The sequence below is a fragment of the Ovis canadensis genome, chromosome 12 (genome assembly GCF_042477335.2).
Source record: "Ovis canadensis isolate MfBH-ARS-UI-01 breed Bighorn chromosome 12, ARS-UI_OviCan_v2, whole genome shotgun sequence".
NCBI lineage: Eukaryota > Metazoa > Chordata > Mammalia > Artiodactyla > Bovidae > Ovis > Ovis canadensis.
Genome location: NC_091256.1, coordinates 83,537,990 through 83,558,094, shown reverse-complemented (window position 1 = coordinate 83,558,094; position 20,105 = coordinate 83,537,990). Strand labels below are relative to the sequence as shown.

The following is a 20,105-nucleotide window of genomic DNA, read 5'->3' as shown; positions in this document are numbered from 1 at the left end:
TGTGAGTTTCCTGAGCCATACAGCAAATTCCCATTGGCTGTCTATTTTGCATATGGTAATATAAGTTTCCACGTTACTCTCTCCATACATCTCACCCTCTCCTCCCCTCTCCCCGTGTCCATAAGTCTATTCTCTCTGTCTGTTTCTCCATTGCTGCCCTGTAAGTAAATTCTTCAGTACTGTTTTTCTAGATTCTGTATATATGCATTAGAATACGATATGTATCTTTCTCTTTCTGACTTACTTCACTCTGTACAATAGGTTCTGGGTTCATCCAACTCATTAGAACTGACTCAAAGGCATTCCTTTTTATGGCTGAGTAATACTCCATTGTGTATGTATACTGCAACTTCATCCATTCATCTGTTGATGGACATCTAGGTTGCTTCCATGTTCTAGCTATTGTAATTAGTGCTGCAGTGAACAATGGGATACATGTGTCTTTTTCAATTCTGGTTTCCTCAGGGTAGATGCCTAGGAGTGGGATTGCTTGCTCATATGGTGGTTTTATTCCTAGTTTTTTAAGGAATCTCCACACTGTATCAATTTACATTCCTACCAACAGTGCAAGGGCATTCCCTTTTCTCCACACCCTCTCCAGCATTTATTGTTTGTAGACTTTTTGATGATGGCCATTCTGACAGGTGTGAGGTGATATCTCATTGTAGTTTTGGTTTGCATTTTCTCATAATGAGTGATGTTGAGCATCTTTTCATGTGTTTATTAGCCATCTGTATGTCTTCTTTGGAGAAATGTCTGTTTGGGTCTTTTCCCCACTTTTGGATTGGGTTGTTTATTTTTCTGGTATTGAGTTGTATGAGCTGCTTGTATATTTTGGAAATTAATCCTTTGTCAATTTCATTTGGTATTATTTTCTCCCATTCTGAGGGTTTTCTTTTCACCTTGCTTATAGTTTCCTTTGCTGAGCAGAAGCTTTTAAGTTTAATCAGGTCCCACTTGTTTACTTTTGTTTTTATTTCCATTACGCTAGGTCATAGAGGATCTTGCTTTGATTTATGTCATCGAGTGTTCTGCCTGTGTTTTCCTCTAAGAGTTTTATAGTTTCTGGTCTTACATTTAGGTCTTTAATCCATTTTCAGAAAAAGGTGGGACGCTTCATGAATTTGCATGTCATCCTTGTGGAAGGGCCATGCTAATCTTCTGTGTATCATTCCAATTTTGGTATATGTGCTGCCAAAGTGAGCACCCACTCCGCTGTTCTGGCCTGGAGAATCCCATGGACAGAGGAGCCTGACGGGCTACAGTCTATAGGGTCGCAAAGAGTTGGACACGACCAAAGCAACAAAGCACACACACATCAGTCGTCAACTACACTGGGAAATTTGCATGAGGGAAGGCTTCAGAGCTAAGCCTTGCCTGCCCCCCAATTCAATACTAAAGTAAGCAGTGGATGGGATGGATAGAAGGAAAAGAGGGGAGGGGAAGGAGACAAAGGGAGAGAGCAGGGAAGGAAGAAAAGGATGGAGAGAGGGGGAAAAGGGAGTAGCAGGCAGGCTAATAAGGCCTTGCTTCAGTTCCCAGCTGAAGGGCCAAGCAGAGTGAGAATAGAAATAGCCTTTCCTGCCCGGCTCACTGAGCACTCTCTGCAGAGATGACGATGCTAGTAGTAACGGAGTTTGTCTTGATTTCTTCACTTAGCGAAGATTCAGAAGCAGTGGACACTGAGCTGCTGTAGGAGACAGAAGCTGGTGCCGGCTGTGTTCTTCTGGCCGCCGTCCCAGCACGGGGGCCCCTGGAGTGCTCAGGGTGGCCGCTCCCATCTTGGCAGCTTGTCCCCTGGCCTGTCCTTGCCTGTGGCTGGCTTCCCACCGACTCAGTGCCCTTGACCTCACGCTTGCTGATGGTTGCAGGACACCTGTCAGGCTGCTGCTGCTCAGTCGCGTCAGTCATGTCCGACTCTGTGCGACCCCATAGACAGAAGCCCACCAGGCTGGGCAACAGTAATAACCACTCTCACCCTTAAAATCTGGGAGAAAAAGGCACCCACTTAGTAGAAACATAGCAAAAGGACTTGAATAGACAGCTCTTAGAAAGAGGAAACACAGAGGGCTCTAAAATGAATGAAAAGATGCTCACTTTTTTTTATTTAGGTGTCGTTGACATATAAAATTATATTAATTTCAGGTGTGTAAGGAGTCAGTATTTGTATATCAACCTCAACATGGGAAAGGTAATTTATAAGCTCTAGATTGCAAAGATCAAAAAATTTAGCCTCAAATATTTAGCTCATGGTAACTCCTCTGTAGGTAATGGTTTGGAAATATCTACCAAAACTGAGGCAGCCATTCCACTTCTAGGGATTTGTCATTCAGATATGCTTTTATACATGTGAAATGAAATGTTATGCAAAGATATTAATTGCAACATTGTTTATAATAGCAAAAGTTAGAATGGACTTAATGCCCATCAGAGGGAGTCAGGTAAATTATGGTACATAAATTCAGAAATTTCCACAGCCGTTAAAAAGGATGAAGCGATGTTATATGTATCTACATGGAACAATGCCCAGTAATTAAAACCGTAAAAAATAAGGAAATGAACAGTGCATGTAGTATTTGTGTTCAAGATAATATATATTTCAGAATGCAAAATTTAAAACCATTTAAAATCTTTGTGCATATAGGTATGTGTTTGTGTGCATGTGTGTATTTGGATATGTATGTTATGCTTCTGTGTGCATAGAATATCCCTGGGAGTAGAAACACAGAACTGAAACCAGATCTTCTAGGGAGAGAAGGGTTAGGTGGACTGGACATGGGGGTTGGAAGATGGAGATTTAGTTTTCCATGCTTACTCTTTGGAACATTTGAATTTTATAATTGTGCGTTACCTGGTCAAAAAACGAACAGATTAAATCTGGGGTGAAAATCCATTCTAAGTCTTGCTGGGTAGACGGTCTTTCTGGAGGGCAGGCCTTCTTCCATTGAGGGGGGGTTTATCTAGAGGCTGGAAATTACTGGAAGGCATGTGCTTAGGAGTGTGGACTAGCTCGCCATGGCTGCCTTCTGGCGCAGACAGAGTGATGGTCAGAATCCAGGCAGTCCGCATTTGCTGCACCCTGTCTGCTCCTGCACCCTTCACAGCCAGGCTCTCGGTGCTCTGGGTCCTCTTCTCCAGAATGGAGCTCTCTGAGCACAGAGGCCAGTCCCCTGCCATTTTACCCAGCCCTCGACATGACATCCAGTTCACAGAAACATCTTCCACATTGGGAAACACCTTGTGGTCATGACATCTTTATACACGGAATTCTTGTCTCTGTAACCGTAAGTCAGCCTTTTAATGTCTCCAGCATCTCTGGCATCACCCAGTGTGTATGTAGTAAGAGCTCCATAAGTATCGAGTGATGAGTCTCAAGGATGAGTAGTTTATGATTGGATCCTTCCCAGCCCTTACAGTAAGGATGGAGCCAAATCTTCCCAAATGGGACCCAGGGCAGCCCCCTAGGGGAGGGAGATGGAGGCTCCGCAGTGAAAGATGCCAGCATTATAGCTCAGACCTCCAACCCAGGGGTATCATGGGAGACCCGGAGAGGGGACCATCACAGTCCCCTCTTGCATCACCAACTCCGTGGCTGGGACACAAGTTCGGAAGGACTGGATGAATGTGATGGGTCAGATGGAGGGAAGTCCAGATCCACGCCGTAGAGCTGACCCTCGCAGACGCCGCCCTGTCCCTGTAGAGGAATCCGAGAAAGTGCCTGGCGGGCTGGTTCCACGCCCTGAGCTGACCCACACCGTGGATGCAGCTGGGAACTCGGCAAGGAGTCCGGAGTGTAATAGTGCGCTCCGAGGTCACAAACAGAACCACGTCAGAAAGCACGGCAGCTGAGATCTCTTCCCTGGAGGCCAACAACTAATCCCGTGGAAAGACTACCGGGAAGAGTGTAAACAATGGGGTGAGTTTCCCCGAAGGAGCCCAGCCTCCCACCCCTCCGGCTGGCTAAGCAGGAAGCCCAGAGGACTCAGCGGGGAAGGGTGCACAAATCTAATTAGTGACTGCAGCTGAGTGAAAGCCGCTTAGTTGTGTCCGACTCTTTGTGACCCCATAGACTATACAGTCCATGGAATTCTCCAGGCCAGAATCCTGGAGTGGGTAGCGTACCCCTTCTCCAGCGGATCTTCCCAACCCAGGAATCAACCCGGGGTCTCCTGCATTGCAGGCCGGTTCTTTACCAACTGAGCTATCAGGGACTACAGCTAACTATTTGTTAATTCCTAACATCCCCGAGAGATCCAGGCTGCCCTTGCCTTGTTCCTCCTCAGCTCCCCGTCAGCAGAGCCCTGTCCTGTCTTCTCTGCCCCCTAAAACACTGGTTTCAGCTGTGCGATTCTGAGCGGCTGGGCAGGGGAGGAAGAGAACTTGACCTGGGAGCATCCCCCTTGAGTCTGCTGAAGGTTTGCTCCCTGCCAAGGCTTGCATGGGCTCGGGTACATCCGGGCTGCCCAGGTGAGTGGGGTGCCAGAAGAGACCCTTGGCCACCCTAAGCCCACATCCCACCCTGGGCTTAGAGCCGGGCAGTGCTGGCCTGCGGTTCCAGGCAGACCCCCACCTCAGGGCCATTGGCCAGCGTCGGTAGCCTGAGGGGAACACAGTGTTCTTCCAGAATGGCATCTTTAAGGCACAAAATGTTCTCTGTAATGAAAAGAGTCTGAGTCACTTTATTTTTCTTTGTTTATATCAATTATCTCTTTTTTATAAAGTTCTGATAGTAGGGCTTAACCTTTGCCATTCATTAAAAAGTTCTGAGCGGAGCTTTCTCAGACTACGTTCCTCTGCTACCCCTAAAACAAGGACAACGGATTTGTGTGAGTCACTTTATATGTCAGGTAAATAAATACCTTCGTAAGCCCCTCACTAAGAATCTCCTGCATCTGGTGATGTTTCCAGACTTCTGTCCCAGCCCAGACAGGGTACCCTTCCCTTCCCACTCCTGACTGCGGGGGGCTTTCAGTCTAACTTCAGTTTTTGCCTGTACCTTCCCTGGGGCAGGGGGAGGGGAAGAGGATTTGAAGAGTTGAATTTTACAAGGCTGTAATCTCTTGTCTTCTGATTTCATGGCTGCAGTCACTGTCCGCAGTGATTTTGGAGCCCAGGAAGAGGAAATCTATCACTGTTTCCATCTTTTCCACTTCTATTTGCCATGCAGTAATGGGACTGGATGCCATGATCTTAGTTTTTTGTTTTTGTTTTCTAATATTTAGTCTTAAGCTGGCTCTTTCACTCTCCTCCTTCACTGTCATCAAGAGGCTCTTTAGCTCCTCTTCACTTTCTGCCATTAGGTATCATCCGCATAACTGAGGTTGTTGATGTTTCCCCCACCTATCTTGAGTCCAGCTTGTAAGTCATCCAGCCCAGCATTGCTCACGATGTGCTCAGCATATAGGTTAAACAAACTGAGGGACAGCAGACAGCCCCATCGTACTCCTTTCTCGATCTTGAACCAATCAGTTGTTCCATACAGGGTTCGAACTGTTGCTTCTTGACCTGCATACAGGTTTCTCAGGAGACAGGTAAGATGGTCTGGTGTTCCCATCTCTCTAAGAGCTTTCCAGAGTTTGTCATGATCCACATAGTCAAAGGCTTCAGTGTAGTCGATGAAACAGAGATAGATGTTTTTCTGAAATTCCCTTGATTTCTCTGTAATCCAATGAATGTTGTCAATTTGATCTCTAGTTCCTCTTCCTTTTTTAAACCCTGCTTGGACATCTGCAAGTTCTTGGTTCGCATAATGCTGAAGCCTGTCTAGCATGTAAGATTGTAAGCATGGCCTTACTAGCATAGGAGACGAGTGCAATTGTCTGGTGGTTTAGCACGTTCTTTGTTACGACCCTTCTTGGGGATTGGGATGAGGATTGGCTGCTGCTGGGTCTTCCAGATTTGCTGACGTAATGAATGCAAAACCTTGGTGGCATCATCCTTTAGGCATTTGAGTAGTTCTGCGGGAATTTCATCTCATCCACTAGCTTTATTAACAGCGGTGCTTCTTAAGGCCCACCTGATTTCACACTCCAGAATGTCTGGATCTGGGTAACTAACCACACCATCGTAGTGATCCGTTTCATTAAGACCTTTTTCATACAGTTCTTCCATGTATTGTTACCATCTCTTCTTGATCTCTTCAGCGTCTACTAGGTCTCTTACCATTTTTATCCCTTATTGTGCCCATCGTTGGGTGAAATGCCCCCTTGATGTTTCCAGCTTTCCTGAAGAGATCTCTAGTCATTCCCCTTTCGTTGTTTCCTTCTATTATTAAGCATTGCTCGTTGAAGAAGGCCTTCTTGTCTCTTCTAGCTGTTTTTTGGAACTCTGCATTTATTTGGATGTACGTTTCCCTCTCTCTCTTGCTTTTCACTTCTCTTCATTTTTCCACTATTGGTAGAGCCTCCTAAGACAACCACTCTGCCTTCTTGCTTTTCTTTTCCTTTGGGATGGTTTTGTTCACCGCCTCCTGTACAATATTACGGACCTCTGTCCATAGCTCTTCAGGCACACTGTTAACTAGATCTAGTCCCGTCAATCTATTCGTTACCTCTACTGCGAAATCAAACGGGAATTGATTGAAGTCATACCTGGCTGGCCTATTGTTTTTCCTGGTTTTCTTTACTTTAAGCCTGAATTTTGCTAGGAGAAGCTGGTGATCTGAACCACAGTCAGCTCCAGGTCTTATTTTTGCTGACTGTATACAGCTTCTCCATCTTCACCTACAAAGAATGTAATCAATTCATGTAATCAATTCAATTTTGGTATGGACCATTTGGCAGGAGAAAAATGACAAACCTAGACAGTGTGTTGAAAAGCAGAGACGTTACTCTGCTGACAAAGATCTGCATAGTAAAGGCTATGGTCTTCCCAGAGGTCACATATGGTTGTCAGAGCCAGACCATAAAGAAGGCAGAACGCCAAAGAATTGATGCTCTTGAACTGTGGTGCTGGAGAAGACTCCTAAAAGCCCCTTGGACTGCAAGGAAATCAAAGCAGTCAATCTTAAGGGTGATAAACCCTGAATATTAACTAAAAGGACTGATACTGAAGCTGAAGCTCCGGTATTTTGGTCATCGGGTGCGAACAGCTGACTCATTGGAAAAGTCCCTGATTCTGGGAAAGATTGAGGGCAGGAGGAGAAGACAGTGTCAGAGGATGAGATGATTGAATGGCATCACTGATGCAATGAACTTGAGCTTGGCCAAACCCCGGGAGATGGTGATGGACAGGGACGCCTGGCGTGCTGCAGTCCATGGGGTCGCAAAGAGCCGGACACGACTGAGCGACTGAACAGCAACAATCTCTAAGGACTGGAAGGGGCCTTGAAGGGGGGTCATCTGGTTTCATCTCCCATCCAAGGCACCACCCTCTGAATGCTATCAGGCATGGGAATCCAGGGAGCGGAGTGTGTAACTGTTACAGGCTCCTTTGGGTTGTAGCCAAAAATCTGCCCCTAACTTCCATCTCTTGGCTCCAGTTCTGTCTTCTGGAGTGACTTAGGACAAATCTAATTAATTCTCTATGTGGCCCCGTGGCCTTTTTCCAGGCTAAACTTTAACTTATTAGCATGCCTACCCTGAGGAGCCCTTCCAGACCCTCCTTGAAGTGGCTTCTGCATGACAGAGTCTTTTGTAAAATATGGTGCCTAGAATGGGTCCACCTTGCCTGAGTCGACATTCACACGTGGGTACTTTCTCTTACTCTCAGGCCGAATGCTCATCTCCCCCGCCAGCCCCTGGTGGCCACGTGGCCTGAGGTGACGGCACCAGTGACCAGGGCTACTGCGCTTGCCCCACGCTCCTGCAGGAAGTGGCCTTGCACCCCCACAAAGGAAGAGCAGCTGTGTGTGGGTGGGGCTGCTCGATGCCTCTCTGCCCACCGTCAGCAGCGCCCTGGGTCTCCAGGGTGTGTGGGTTTGATGGGAGGGGCCCTATGGGATCTTTCTGTGTGTCTTTTCCCTCCTTGGAACAGCGACCTAAGAGCTCTTGCCCTGTCCCGTGGAAGCGCTGATGCTTCTTTAGCAAAGGGGAGCCCTGGGCTCCCTCAGACCGTAGCTGGCCATTCCTAGGGCCGTCTTCACTTGCTGTCGGGACTGCCCAGGTGTTCCATGTTCCTGCAAGGTGAGCAGGCTGCCGCCTGCCCCTGCCCCAAGCCGGCTGGCCGGGTGTGGAACCGTCGACCCCGCCACCAACAGCGCAGGCCCAGAGCTTGGGCGCCCGTCTCGCCTCTTTTCCCCACAGCCCTCCTCACACCAGCACCCCGGTGGCGGCAATGCCTTTCCCAAATACCGTTTATGAATATTGCGGCTGCATCATTTCTGAGCTCATCTTGGAGCTGTTTCGTGCTTTGGGCTTCTGTCAGTTCCTTTAAAAAAAAAGTCGATACAGGTGCTTTACAATGTTATGTTAGTTTCTGTTGTACAACCTCGTGAATCATTTGCATGTATACATATATCTGCTCTCTCGGGCCTCCCTCCCACCTCCTCCATCCTCCCCTCTTTAGGTCATCACAGAGCACTAAGCTGAGCCCCGAGGCCTTACAGTAGCTTCCTGCTAGCTCTCGGCTCCATCCATAGTAGTGCATATATGTCAGTCCCTTTTGAAGAAGGCGAGAGGCAGTTGTAGTGGTTAAAGTCAGCATTAGAGACGATGGCTTAAGTGGTAAAGAATCCAACTGCAATGCAGGGGATGCAGGTTCAATCCCTGGGTTGGCGAAGATTCCCCTGGAGAAGGAAATGGCAACCCAGTCCAGTATCCTATATGGAAAGTCCCATGGACAGCAGAGCCTGCTGTGGGCTATAGTTCATAGGGTCGCAAAGAGTTGGACACAATTGAGCACGCACACACAATGAGACCAGATCCATGGGCTCAGAACCCATAGAGAGAAACTGCATCCTGGCCACCAACAGCGCCCCAGGCACAGCCAGCCTGCCTCTGACCAGGCAGGGGGAGCAGGCACAGCCCCGGGATGAGAAGCAGCAGCCACTCAGGACGGTGTGCAGACAAGCTCTTGGCTCCACGGCACCCCCTGCGCTCAGTTGGATCCCTCCCTCAGCGTGGAGATGAGCACAGCCCACAGTGAGTGGGAGCAGTGAGGTGAGAACAGAGCTGGCTCTGCCAGGCAGGAACAGTTCCTCCCCTTCCCCTGGGGTGGCTGGCATGTCTAACCTGCGGTGGCGTCCGAGAACTATGGGAGAGACGCTGCTGTCTCCGCCAGGAGCTTGGTTATATCATTGTGTTCTTTGCTGAGAAATCGAAGTAATTTGGAGTCGTTTACCTAGCAACAGCTTTAGGAAAAGAACATGTCAGAGAGATGTGCTGACATCACCCTTTCAGAGGTGCGTGTGGTGGAGGTGCCGTGTCTTCTCTCCCTTTCCAGCTCCCCTGCTACATTCCTTTCGTAGTGACAGGAAGCAGGATGACTGGGGCGGCCTTCCTGACCCACTGTCCTTTGTTAACGTCTAGGTGTCCTCAGCCAGTCCCTGCCAGGTGCCCCTTCTCCTGGACACACACACACAAGTGGAGATGATGCTTCAGCTGTGGGCACTTCTGTCCATTGGCTGCATGGCCCACGGCGGGGGAAATAGAGGCCAGATGTGCATACCTAGGGTTTCTTGATTGGGGATTTTGCAACAAGTGTCATTTTTGATTAGGGATCTGAGAGTCTTGTGACTGAGTACTCACAAGGACTCAGGCACCCATATATGTTTATTCAGTGACAGTTCTAACCATGGGCGCCCTGGTCCCAGGGACTTGGGAGGAAAGGAGCCGGTTCATGGTCTCAGACTTGCGCCGCCTCCTGTCCGGAAGAGGCATCTCCTCGCAGTCTGTCCTGCCTTTGCTGCCTTCCCGGGACGGGGATGCACAGAGGGTCCTGAGCGCGTCCCGGGATGAAGGGCTTCAGCTGCCGGCGAGCTTCTCTGCCTGCAGAGTGGCCCTCCCCTGCCCACCGCCCACCCCCATCCTGCTTCCAAAGCTAGCCCATTCTATATTTGCAGGTGCTTCTCTTCTCTTCTCCAGAGTCTCTGTGATTCCAGAGAACAGTGCCAGGCTGCCACCCTGTGCCGTGGTTCCCAGACCACCACTGTCCCGTGTGTGCATATTTGGATGAGAAGGAAAGACAAAACCGTCTAAGCTCAGCTGTCTCCATCCTAGCGCCATGTCAGCTTACTCATGTCAGCCCACTGTCCTGGTGACCCAGGTGTTGAGACTCTTGTCTCTGTCCTCTGTTTCCCAGAGCGGGAGCCGTAGAGCCAAATCTCGAGGGTAGGTGGGGAGTTGGGGGCCCTGAGTGTGCTTTTAGCCTCTGTGAGCCTATTTTCACGGGCCTCAGATGAAGCTCCGTGTGACGCATGTCCAGGCCGCCTGTCTAAATGCTGCGCACACGGTCAGCGCTTCATAAATGCCCGGGCTGGGGGGTGGTCTGGGGGCTTCCCTGATGATCCCATGGCTAAGACTCTGCACTTCCACTGTAGGACACGCAGGTTCGGCCCCTGGTTGCAGAACTAAGATGCCACATGCGATGCCACGGTCAAAAAAAGAAAGACTGTCAAACCATCTTAAAAACTGCCCGTGTGGGTGAGTGGTTTTCCGGGCCTGGTGGCAGGGAGCCTGCCCCTCACTGTCCCCATCCCTTTGTTTTTGGGAGGCAGCTTCCAGGAGTGCGTTTGCTGAGCTGTCTCCACTGTGTTACATAGCATGGTTGTGAGTCAAGGATAAACAGTAGCCCGAAATAGGCTGTTTAAATTAAAAAAGAAAGGAACACATTAAGGAAGAGAAGCAGCTAGGGAGTGTGGTCCGACCGGGCAGCGTCTGGCCCTAGCGGCTGGAGTGGAGATCCTGGCAGCGGCGGCAGGGACGGGCTTCTGGCAGGCTGGCCCCCACTCATCTGGTTCTGGAGAGAGAACACGTGTGTTTTCTTGGCACCTCTTTCCACGTGCACTGTCAGGATAAGAAGCAGCTCCGGTTTGTTCTCCCCACGTGCTCAATTTCACGTGAAATGATTCTGCTTTATGGAAGCGAGTGCTTCATGAAGTGCCCGCCCGCGGGGCCTGGGCTGGGAGGTGGGCAGGATGCAAACCACAGCGCAGGTTGGCTTCATCAGGATGTGATACTGAGTGTGAACAGCGTGATTTGTTAAGGACCGCTGTCTGTGCCAGTTAAAGTGTGCACAGCGCACCCAGCAAACGACTCTTGCTCGGGACGGCAGGAAGGCCCCCAGGGCAGTCAGAGTTGCCCGTTCCTTCCTCTCTGTCTCCCTGCTGGGTGCCCTGTGGAGGCTCAGCCCATGACCAGGATCAAATACCTGTGGCTCTATGTTAACAAAAGACCATCCAGGCACTGGGAGCATGCGCCTCAGTGGCCCCGGTCTGAATTAACAGTTGCCGTGACAAGGCATGCAAACATGTTCCTCCAGGCTTATTCCCCCCATTACACAGATGGAGAGACTGAGGAGCCCCGGGAGAGGCGGTGACCAAGCAGCTTAGTGACCGTGATACCTGAAAATACGAGCCTGCTGCTTCCTGTTTCCTTAGCACCATGAGTAGAGGGGATGAAATGAGATTTGGAGGCAGAAGAGTTAAAGGCACCAGGCCGGGAAGCAGGGCTCCGTGTGAGCCTCCCCTCCACGTGGTCCGAGGCCCTTTACTGCTTCGGAGCGCAAGTGGCCGAGCACTCCTGGAGCCACACAGCCCTAGGCTCCAAGTGCCACTTGGTGACCCCTTAGCTTTCAGACCTTGAGAAAGTTTCTCTGCCCCTCTGAGCCTTGGTTTCCCTTTCCATGAAGTGGGGCTAATAATTCCTCCTTAAGAGGGTGGTTGTGAGGATGTGGCATGCCTCCAGCAAAGGCCCTGGTGACCTTTAAACGCTCAGTGCTCATCTGTCCCCTTGCTCAGTGTGTGAACCACCGCTGGGTCCTCTGCAGAGTCCCCCGGAACAGGGGGCCCGGAGGCTGGCCCTTGGACCAGCAGCATCCACATCACCAGGGATCCTAGGAGAAACGCAGATCTCAGGCCTGCCCAGGTGTCCTGGATCACGACCTCTGGGGGACGGGACCGTGCATTCTAACACGCCTTCCTGGTGGTTACAGTGTGGCTCCTGTTTGAGAACCAGCCCTGGGATTTCACATGTCAGCTTTGAATAAATTAGAACCATGTCATTCTTTTTCATGAGAGGGTGTGAAAGAAGCAGTTGAGTGTTTTGTTGTGTTTTTTTGTTCTTTTGTTTTTTTTTTTGGAAAAACACCGAGGCCTCAAAAGCTAGGTTTGAGGCCCAAGTTTGTAAATTACATGAAGGTAAGAAATGGTTCCTCCAGCCCTGGAGTAGCAAGAGCCTGCTCTTCAGACCTCCTGTCCATATTCCCACGGGTTTGAAATCAGACCTGGCAGTTTACAGGCTTGGAAGCCTGGGCAGTTGTGGTCCTGCTGGGTGTCTTTCAGTAAGGTAGCCTGTAGGCAGGGAAAGGCTCCTGCCCTGTAGATTTATCAGATGAAAGCTCTAAATTGAGCTGTGAAGGTAGGTCTGAAAGTGCAGGACCATTTGATGAACTGCTCCACAATCTCTCTAGGCCGGGACTACCAGAAATAAAGCTACCAAAACCCCTTATTATTTCTCCCCCGTCAGATCTGAGTATTGTTAAACATCAAGTGCTGTCAGGAGTGGGCTGTTTTAATGAAGACAGCACATAAAGTCCCTCTGAATAATTAATGAAATGACGGTGGCTGAAGCCAGTACCGTGGTGCAGAGTGCCCTGCTGCTTCTCAGATCCTGAGCCAGCCCCCGGGAACCAGCCTGATGTACGAGCTCGTTCTCAAAGGAAAAGAAAGCACTCAGCCTCCACTGTTCTCGGAGTAGAAAATGGCACCAAGGCAGACCAATACATATATATGTGTACACACACATAAACACACAGGGTATGGGGCTGGGGTTCACAGTACCTACTAGATGGAAAGGCACAGGTGCAAGCCAGTCAGCTCAGAGAGAGGGTGACTGAATTTGAGGCAGTTGAACTGAGGTGGATGAGCCTAGAGCCTGTTAAACAGAGTGAAGTAAGTCAGAGAAAAACAAGTATTGTTTATTAACACATATATATGGAATCTAGGAAAATGGTACCGATGAGCCTGTTTGCAGGGCAGGAACAGAGACACAGACATAAAAAACAGACTTGTGCGGAGGGTGGGATGAACTGAGAGAGCCTCACTGAAATATACACACTACCTACCGTGTGTAAAGCAGATAGCCAGTGGGAAGCTGCTTTAGGACAGGGAGCTCAGCCTGGCGCTCTGTGATGACCCAGAGGGGTGGGATGCGGAGGTGGGAGGGAGGCTCAAGTCCCGGGCCATGTATGTATACTTACAGCTGATTTCACAGTGTTGTATGGCAGAAACTAATACAACATTACAAAGAAATTATCCTCCAATTAAAAAGAAAAAGAGATGGTGGCCAAGTGCTAGGGCAGATCCTGGTGTCCCCGACAGAACCAGCTTTCCCCCCTTTCAGTGTTACAGCAGAGAACAGGTCCTGAAGGGACCCTGGGACCAGGCCTTTTACTGTCTAGTAGAGTAGCCCTTCCGTCTGTTAGCATACGGTACACAGTCTCTGTAACACACACCAACTGGCGTCAGTCCCGAGGGTGCTGTCTGAGGCAGTGGGCAGGGTCAGTGAGAGGGAATATTTTCTTTGGCCTCAAAATCCATCAGTCACCGCATCCTGTGACTCTTCTGCAGCATCTCTGAGAGTCACCTCTGCATTCCATTTCTCTCTTGGGTATCCTCCAAGCCTGCCCACTCACAAAGGCCCTCTGTGGAGGCGGGAAACCCTCAGTCTCACATCTGGGATGGTGATGTGGGATGTTGAATGTGAACCTGCATCCCAGGGATGCGGATGGATATGTTGGTGATCCTTGCTGATCGGGACCACCACATTTGTGTTCTGGGCTCCGGCCAAGGCAAGCTTGTCTGGGAAGTGAGAGCCATCTTCCTTTGTAGCATGACGGCACTCAAGATGGGAAACTCGTCTTTTCCCTGTCTTAGAATGGTTGAGAGTCAGTGGGTGTCATTGCTGCTTCATGGGGCCAGAAAGTGAGATTCTATCTGTCCAGCTGTAGGGACCCAAGAGCCAAGCAGAGAGGGTCACGATGTCCCTGACCCCTCAGGAGAACCAGCAAGGTAGTGACTGAGCCCTGGGTGAGCAGGAGGGGCAGCAGGGTGTCAGAGCCTCTGGCTAGAGAACTTGCTGAGTAGATGGAGGGAGAAAGCTCTTTCCAGTTCAGTCGCTCAGTCAGGTCTGACTCTTTGCAACCTCATGGACTGCTGCACGCCGGGCCTCCCTGTCCATCACCAACTCCTGGAGCTTGATCAAACTCGTCCATTGAATCAGTAATGCCATCCAACCATCTCCTCTGTCGTCCCCTTCTCCTCCTGCCTTCAGTCTTTCCCAGCATCAGGGTCTTTTCCAGTGAGTCAGTTCTTGGCATCAGGTGGCCAAAGTATTGGAGTTTGAGCTTCAACATCAGTCCTTCCAATGAATACTCAGGACTGATTTCCTTTAGGATGGACTGGTTGGATCTCCTTGTTGTCCAAAGGACTCTCAGGAGTCTTCTCTAACACCACAGTTCAAAAGCATCAATTCTTCTGTACTCAGCTTTCTTTATGGTCCAACTCTCACATCCATACATGACTACTGGAAAAACCAGAGCTTTGACTAGACAGACCTTTGTTGGCGGAGTCATGTCTCTGCTTTTTAGTATGCTGTCTAGGTTGGTCATAGCTTTTCTTCCAAGGAGCAAGCGTCTTTTAATTTCATGGCTGACTGAACTGAACTGAACTGATAGATAATTGTAGGTAAAGCTAAAGGACAGACTCAGGTCCTTCAAACTGTTCTCCAAGCAGGATTCAACCAGACCACCTGGGCTTGGGTTGTGGTCTCTGGACCCTTTTGAGGCAATAGAGCTTCAAGCAAGAATATTAGTATAAGTGAGTAATTTCTATCTCATAGCGTTGTGCGAATTCACCAAGTTTGTGTATTCTTTGTAAACTGTATAGCAGATTGCATAGTCTTTGTAAACTACTCACATGTGGACAGAGACTAGGGTTCTGGTTGCCTGGAAGGAAGGATGAGAAGAAAGCATTGCTGCAGTTTGCTCATATTCTGCTCACCAGTCATTTTCTTCTAAAATTGGTCAGCAGTGGGGTGTGGGCTTTGAAAAGACCTCGTTAGAGCCAAGACGGCGGCCACAGGCTCAGCAGTGTTGCCCGCCCTTGACAGCAGAGCGAGCCTTTGATGGGGTGAGTGAGAGCTCATTCAGCAGCTCAGCCAACTCCTCTCCCGTTAGGAAGGATTGGTTTACTTCCCCAGGATAGGGATAGGGATTTGTGCTGATTCAGCAGCTGAATGAATCTGCATGGATAAGAGAGTTTCTCTGGTCGTGTTTCTCAGAGGGTCCAGTAGAAGAAAGAATGATTAGGGCAGCCCAGTGTTCAGTCCCACACGCAGCCAGTTGTTCTGCTCCCAGGGAGGTGGGGGACTAAAGACTCAGCATCGTGTAAAAATGAACTGCATCTTCCTGCTATTTGAATTTGAATACTTTGGGCATAGAGAGCCTAGGACATTGCAGCATAGCGCTGCAAGTCTGTGATTTGCTGATGTTCCCAAAACACCTTTAGAATGGCAAAACTTCATTGAGAAGTAATTTCTGCACAATAAAATGTATCCATTTAATGTATTTTCCAGTTGTATATACACTGAAAAACAGTCCCAACATCTTTATTATCCCCAGAGATTCCTAGAGCCCCTTTGTGGTCTGATTCTCCCTCTGCTCCAGCCCCAGGCGACCACCGACATGCTTTTTGTTACTACAAATCAGTTTGCATTTCACACAAATAGAATAATACGGCATGTATTATTTTGTTGAGGTCTTCTTTCACTCAGGGATACATTTTTTATTGTGGTAAATAATATATAACATGAAAGTTACCATTTTAGTAATTTTTAGGCTACAGTTCACACCCACATTGTTATGCAGCCACCATCCGTATTCAGAACAGTTTTACCCTTGCAAAACTAGAACCCTGTGACCATTTAACACTAACTCCCCTCTCAACCCTTGGCAACCACCATTGTGTTTATCTGTCTTTGTCGATTGGACGACTCTAGGTACCTCAGATGGTGGAAATCTTGCCGTATTTGTCCCTTTGTGCCTGGCTTATTTCATTTAGCACGTCTTCAAGGTTCATCCATGTCGTAGCCAGTGTCAGAATTCCCTTTTTACAGCTGATTAATATTCCACTATGGATACAGACCGCACTTTGTACACCCATTCATCGCGCAGTAGACGCTGGGCTGCGTCTGCCCTTGTGCTCTTGTGAGCAGTGCTGCTGTGAACTTGGGTGTAGGACTCTGTCTTCTGGTTCTTGCTTTGAATTCTTGGGGGCATGTGTGTGGTAATTCTGTGCTTGACTTTTTGGGGAACCTCCATACTCTTTTTCCATAGTGGCTGCACCATTGTACAATGTTACTTTTTAAACAAAGTTTTACCTTAGACTTGCTGATTATCCCTTTCTGTTCCAGAAAACCAATTAGACATATCCTTTGACTTCCCATAGCCCTGCATGATAATGGTCTTTTCCTCCAGTATCCCGAGCCTCTGCCTTTCCAGTCCTTCATACTGATGTAATTGCTCAGAGATGGCTCAGCCTTAATAACCTTGAGTGTAATTGCACGGCTCACTTTCTGTTAGCTACAGCCGCTCCCCTCTGTGTCTTATCCCTCGTTAGCTGAAGTTATTATGCAACCTGCCAGTATCCTGTGAGCAATCTCAGGATACAGCCGCCCACATCCTGTTAACTCCTGTTACACCCCTGCCTTGGTCCTCTTCATTGAATCTGTTGTGCTATACATCCTGCGTGTATGCACGTAGCTGTAACTGTTAAATAATCTGGCCTATTCACTATCCCCCACTCTTTTGCAACCATCATCTGACATCCTATTCATAACATCTTCAGTGCTGACTGACTGTTCACTTGTTGTTAAGTCCAGGTATCAAAAGCCCACCAGGCAGCTGCACACATCGATTCTGGGGGCCTAGCTCTGAATGTACAGTGTGTGCAGGGGCCTTAGTGTAGGATCTTTTCCTTTGAGCAGTACGGTACAGCCCAACAGTCAACAGAGAGAGAGAGAGTGTGTGTGTGTGCGCGTGCGTGCATGTGTTTGAGGATGTAGGGATAAGGGAGTCTTCCGGACACACAGGATTGGAAAGCCGGGTAAGAAGGGACAACACGGAAGAAGACTACTTACTGGGAAAGGCAGGGGGGCGAGAGGACTGCGGGATGGTGTCAGTGCTCACTTGGCGGGACAGAGCCCTTTTCGATGCCACTTTTTCCACTGACAGTTGACAAGTCCGGATGACCATGTGGCATAGCAGCCCTTGGCATGTCGCCAGAATGGCCACCCACCCCAGGTTCCTTTCAGTTTTATGATCCTGTGCTTATCTGAGCTCTGACAAAGGGGGCGCTCTGCCCCTAGCACGCCCCCTACACTTGGGCCAGACCTGCTTGGTTAGCAGCTGCTGCAGGTGAAGACCTCGTTCCTTCAGGTGAGCACAGAGGAAGACGTTTACGTCTAGAACAGGGCCAGGCCCACAGCAGATGCCCGTCATGTGTTGGTTGAACGCGGTGGAAGGGCGACTTGTGGAATCCGTCTTTGCCTTGTCATCACCAATCTAAACTTCTGAGGTCAGGAAAGGAGAACGGGTTCTTGGCAGCCATCTGGCACACACTGGGGTGACTGGCTGTAGGCACACATGTGTGATAAAAAGACCAGTGAGCTGTGTGGACATAAGAGAGTTCCCAGGAAATCCTTTGCCTTTCTGAAACACTTTTTAAAAATGCTACCAAGCCTGTGATCTTCTTTGATTCCACATGCTTTCCTGTATGTTGGGCCTCCCATTGTGTGGATGGAGAAGCTGAGACGGTGCTGGGGTCTCCGAGCGGACTGCGGCCTTCTCGCTGCCTCTCTGCCTGGCATGCAGTGACACAAGGGGGCATTTTCAGGGCCCAGCGGTGGTCCAGACTGAATGCACCTCTGGTCAGGGCTCCCTACACCTGTGTGTGCTGGGCAGAAGCTTCCACATGGATGTCCCCTGACAGCCATAGGGCCAAGCACAGCTGTGCATCAGTCGCCACAGCCCAGCTTTGTGTAAGTGAAACCGCTTTGTTCTCCTGCCTCCGCAGCCAGTCTCTGGCTCCCGTGTTTACCAAACACCTGCTGATGCCTCACCCTACACACAGCTGAGTCCGGGGCTGCCTTCTGTACCTGAAGGCCCACCCCCACTGCCTCTTCCTGCTCCCTGAGGTTACTGAGGACCAGATTTAACAGGTCCCCTGACATCTGGGTCTGAGCCACGGTGGTGACAGACCGGAAGGCCTCCAAGCAAGATGGGTCCATCTTGAGGCTGAAAAAAGTACCTGGTTGTCCTGGGCTTCTGTGTGCTTGTGGATGGTGTGCGATTCAGTGGTCAACGCATATTTTGCGATTTACTATGAGTCTCGTGGACTTTTCATCTTTTTTGGTTATTGAATGCTTTCGGCTTCTACATATGTATTCTTCAAAAGTTTGTCCTGTTTCTAAACATAGTTTGCGCGTGTGATAGGGCTCCCCTCATTTTATGATGACCCCGGTGGGCATGTAGGGGTCCACTTGCTGGTGGATGACCCCAGTGGGGATGTAGGGGTCCACTTGCTGCTGTTCCAGTTTGAACACCATGAGGTGATCTAGGAGACGTGTGTCTTAATGCCTAAGCCGAGGCCCATGCTGCTGCTTGGGCTGCCTTCTCTGGTGGGGCCGGTCTGCACCAGTGGGAGGTCCTGCCCCAGGCGTGTCTGACCGCTCTCCCGTCTGCCGCCCTCCTGCAGGCTGGCCGTGTGTGACCCTGTCTGTCCTGGGATGCCTGTACTGCTACGCGCACGTGGGCATTGCCTGGGCCCACACTTACTCTGGTAACTGACGGCGCCGGGCCCAGGTCCGCCCTAGTCACTGGTTTCCAGGGCACGTGCTCCACCCTCACCTCGAACCTCAAGGTAACCTCCAGGGGACCTGCTCATCTTTTGTTGAAGTCACCTCACTCCAGGACTGGAAACTTGAGCTCTCGTAACTTTGGGAACTTAGAGATCCTCTTCCTAGCCTCCTCCTTTGCCTATAGAGTAAGCTGGACCCCAAGCAGTAAAACGTCTTGCCTAGCTGTAGACGGTGATGTTGTGGTCCAGACCTCAGGTTCTTTCTCCTTTACCAAGAATTAGATGCAATAGACGTTTCTTGATTGAGGCATATAAATTCTGATTAGTGTTAGGCCTGTCTTCCACTGGGCAGTGTTTCTGAAACATGTTGGGTCAGTGGCATTTAAGTGACCCCTTGCCTGCTTCCTGCAGTGCAGTTTGTAGAGCCAGCTCTGAGGGTCACATGACATTCAGCTCCTTGGCAGGGGGGTGGCAAAGCCACAGCTGTGTTGCCGACTACTGGGTCCAAGGAGATCGAATATAGACGTCAGTACCCAAGGAGGGCTGCTACTTGAGTTCATCATTCATCAGGGTGATCGCCATTTGGCTGCTTGTTCCCTAGATTTGCAGGAAAGTATAAACAGAGGAGTTCCTCTACCTGACAGTTAATTATTTCCTAGTAAAGAAGTATAATTTTAAAAAAAGAAAACAAACAGGGAATAGTGTATGACAGACAGGTGCTATGGGGCAAGGCAAAGAGGGTAAAGAGGACTTCCTGTGGTCTCTCCTCTCTCCATGCAAGTCCCAGCAGCCCTCTCCCCCTGAGTGGGTCAGACTCAGTGGTTTACACTCAGCGGTTGATGTTGTTTGTTTTGTTTCCAATAAAATGGAGCCCTTTCTACCATACAGATACTTCATATTTTTGTAAAATTGTCTTGAATATTTTTTGAAGAAAATGTTTAAAGTTGAAATACACTTACTTAATTCTGAATTATTCACTCTTCTGGAAGGATGCTAACAGGCTGCTAATGGCCTCAAGTGGTAGATAATTCAGAATACTTCCATTTGGCTTTGCTTTTTTTTTTTTTTTTTTTTCTTAGGGGGTAGAGGGTAA

At 49.3% G+C, this 20,105-nt stretch overlaps 1 protein-coding gene and 1 non-coding gene across 3 annotated transcripts in view; one reads left to right on the top strand and one right to left on the bottom strand.

The window, feature by feature from the left end:
- HHAT (hedgehog acyltransferase) overlaps positions 1–19,897 on the top strand; it is a 373,409-nt gene extending 353,512 nt beyond the window's left edge. For both annotated transcript variants that reach the window (XM_069544234.1, XM_069544235.1), the window contains one exon: positions 18,911–19,897. In XM_069544234.1, the coding sequence (XP_069400335.1) occupies positions 18,911–19,002 (92 nt within the window). In that variant the 3' untranslated portion in view covers positions 19,003–19,897. The remainder of the gene's footprint in view (positions 1–18,910) is intronic.
- On the bottom strand, positions 1,101–1,207 carry LOC138416738 (U6 spliceosomal RNA). The gene has a single exon (XR_011247852.1). It is a non-coding gene; the product is annotated as a U6 spliceosomal RNA (small nuclear RNA).
- Positions 19,898–20,105: the final 208 nt, after the last annotated feature.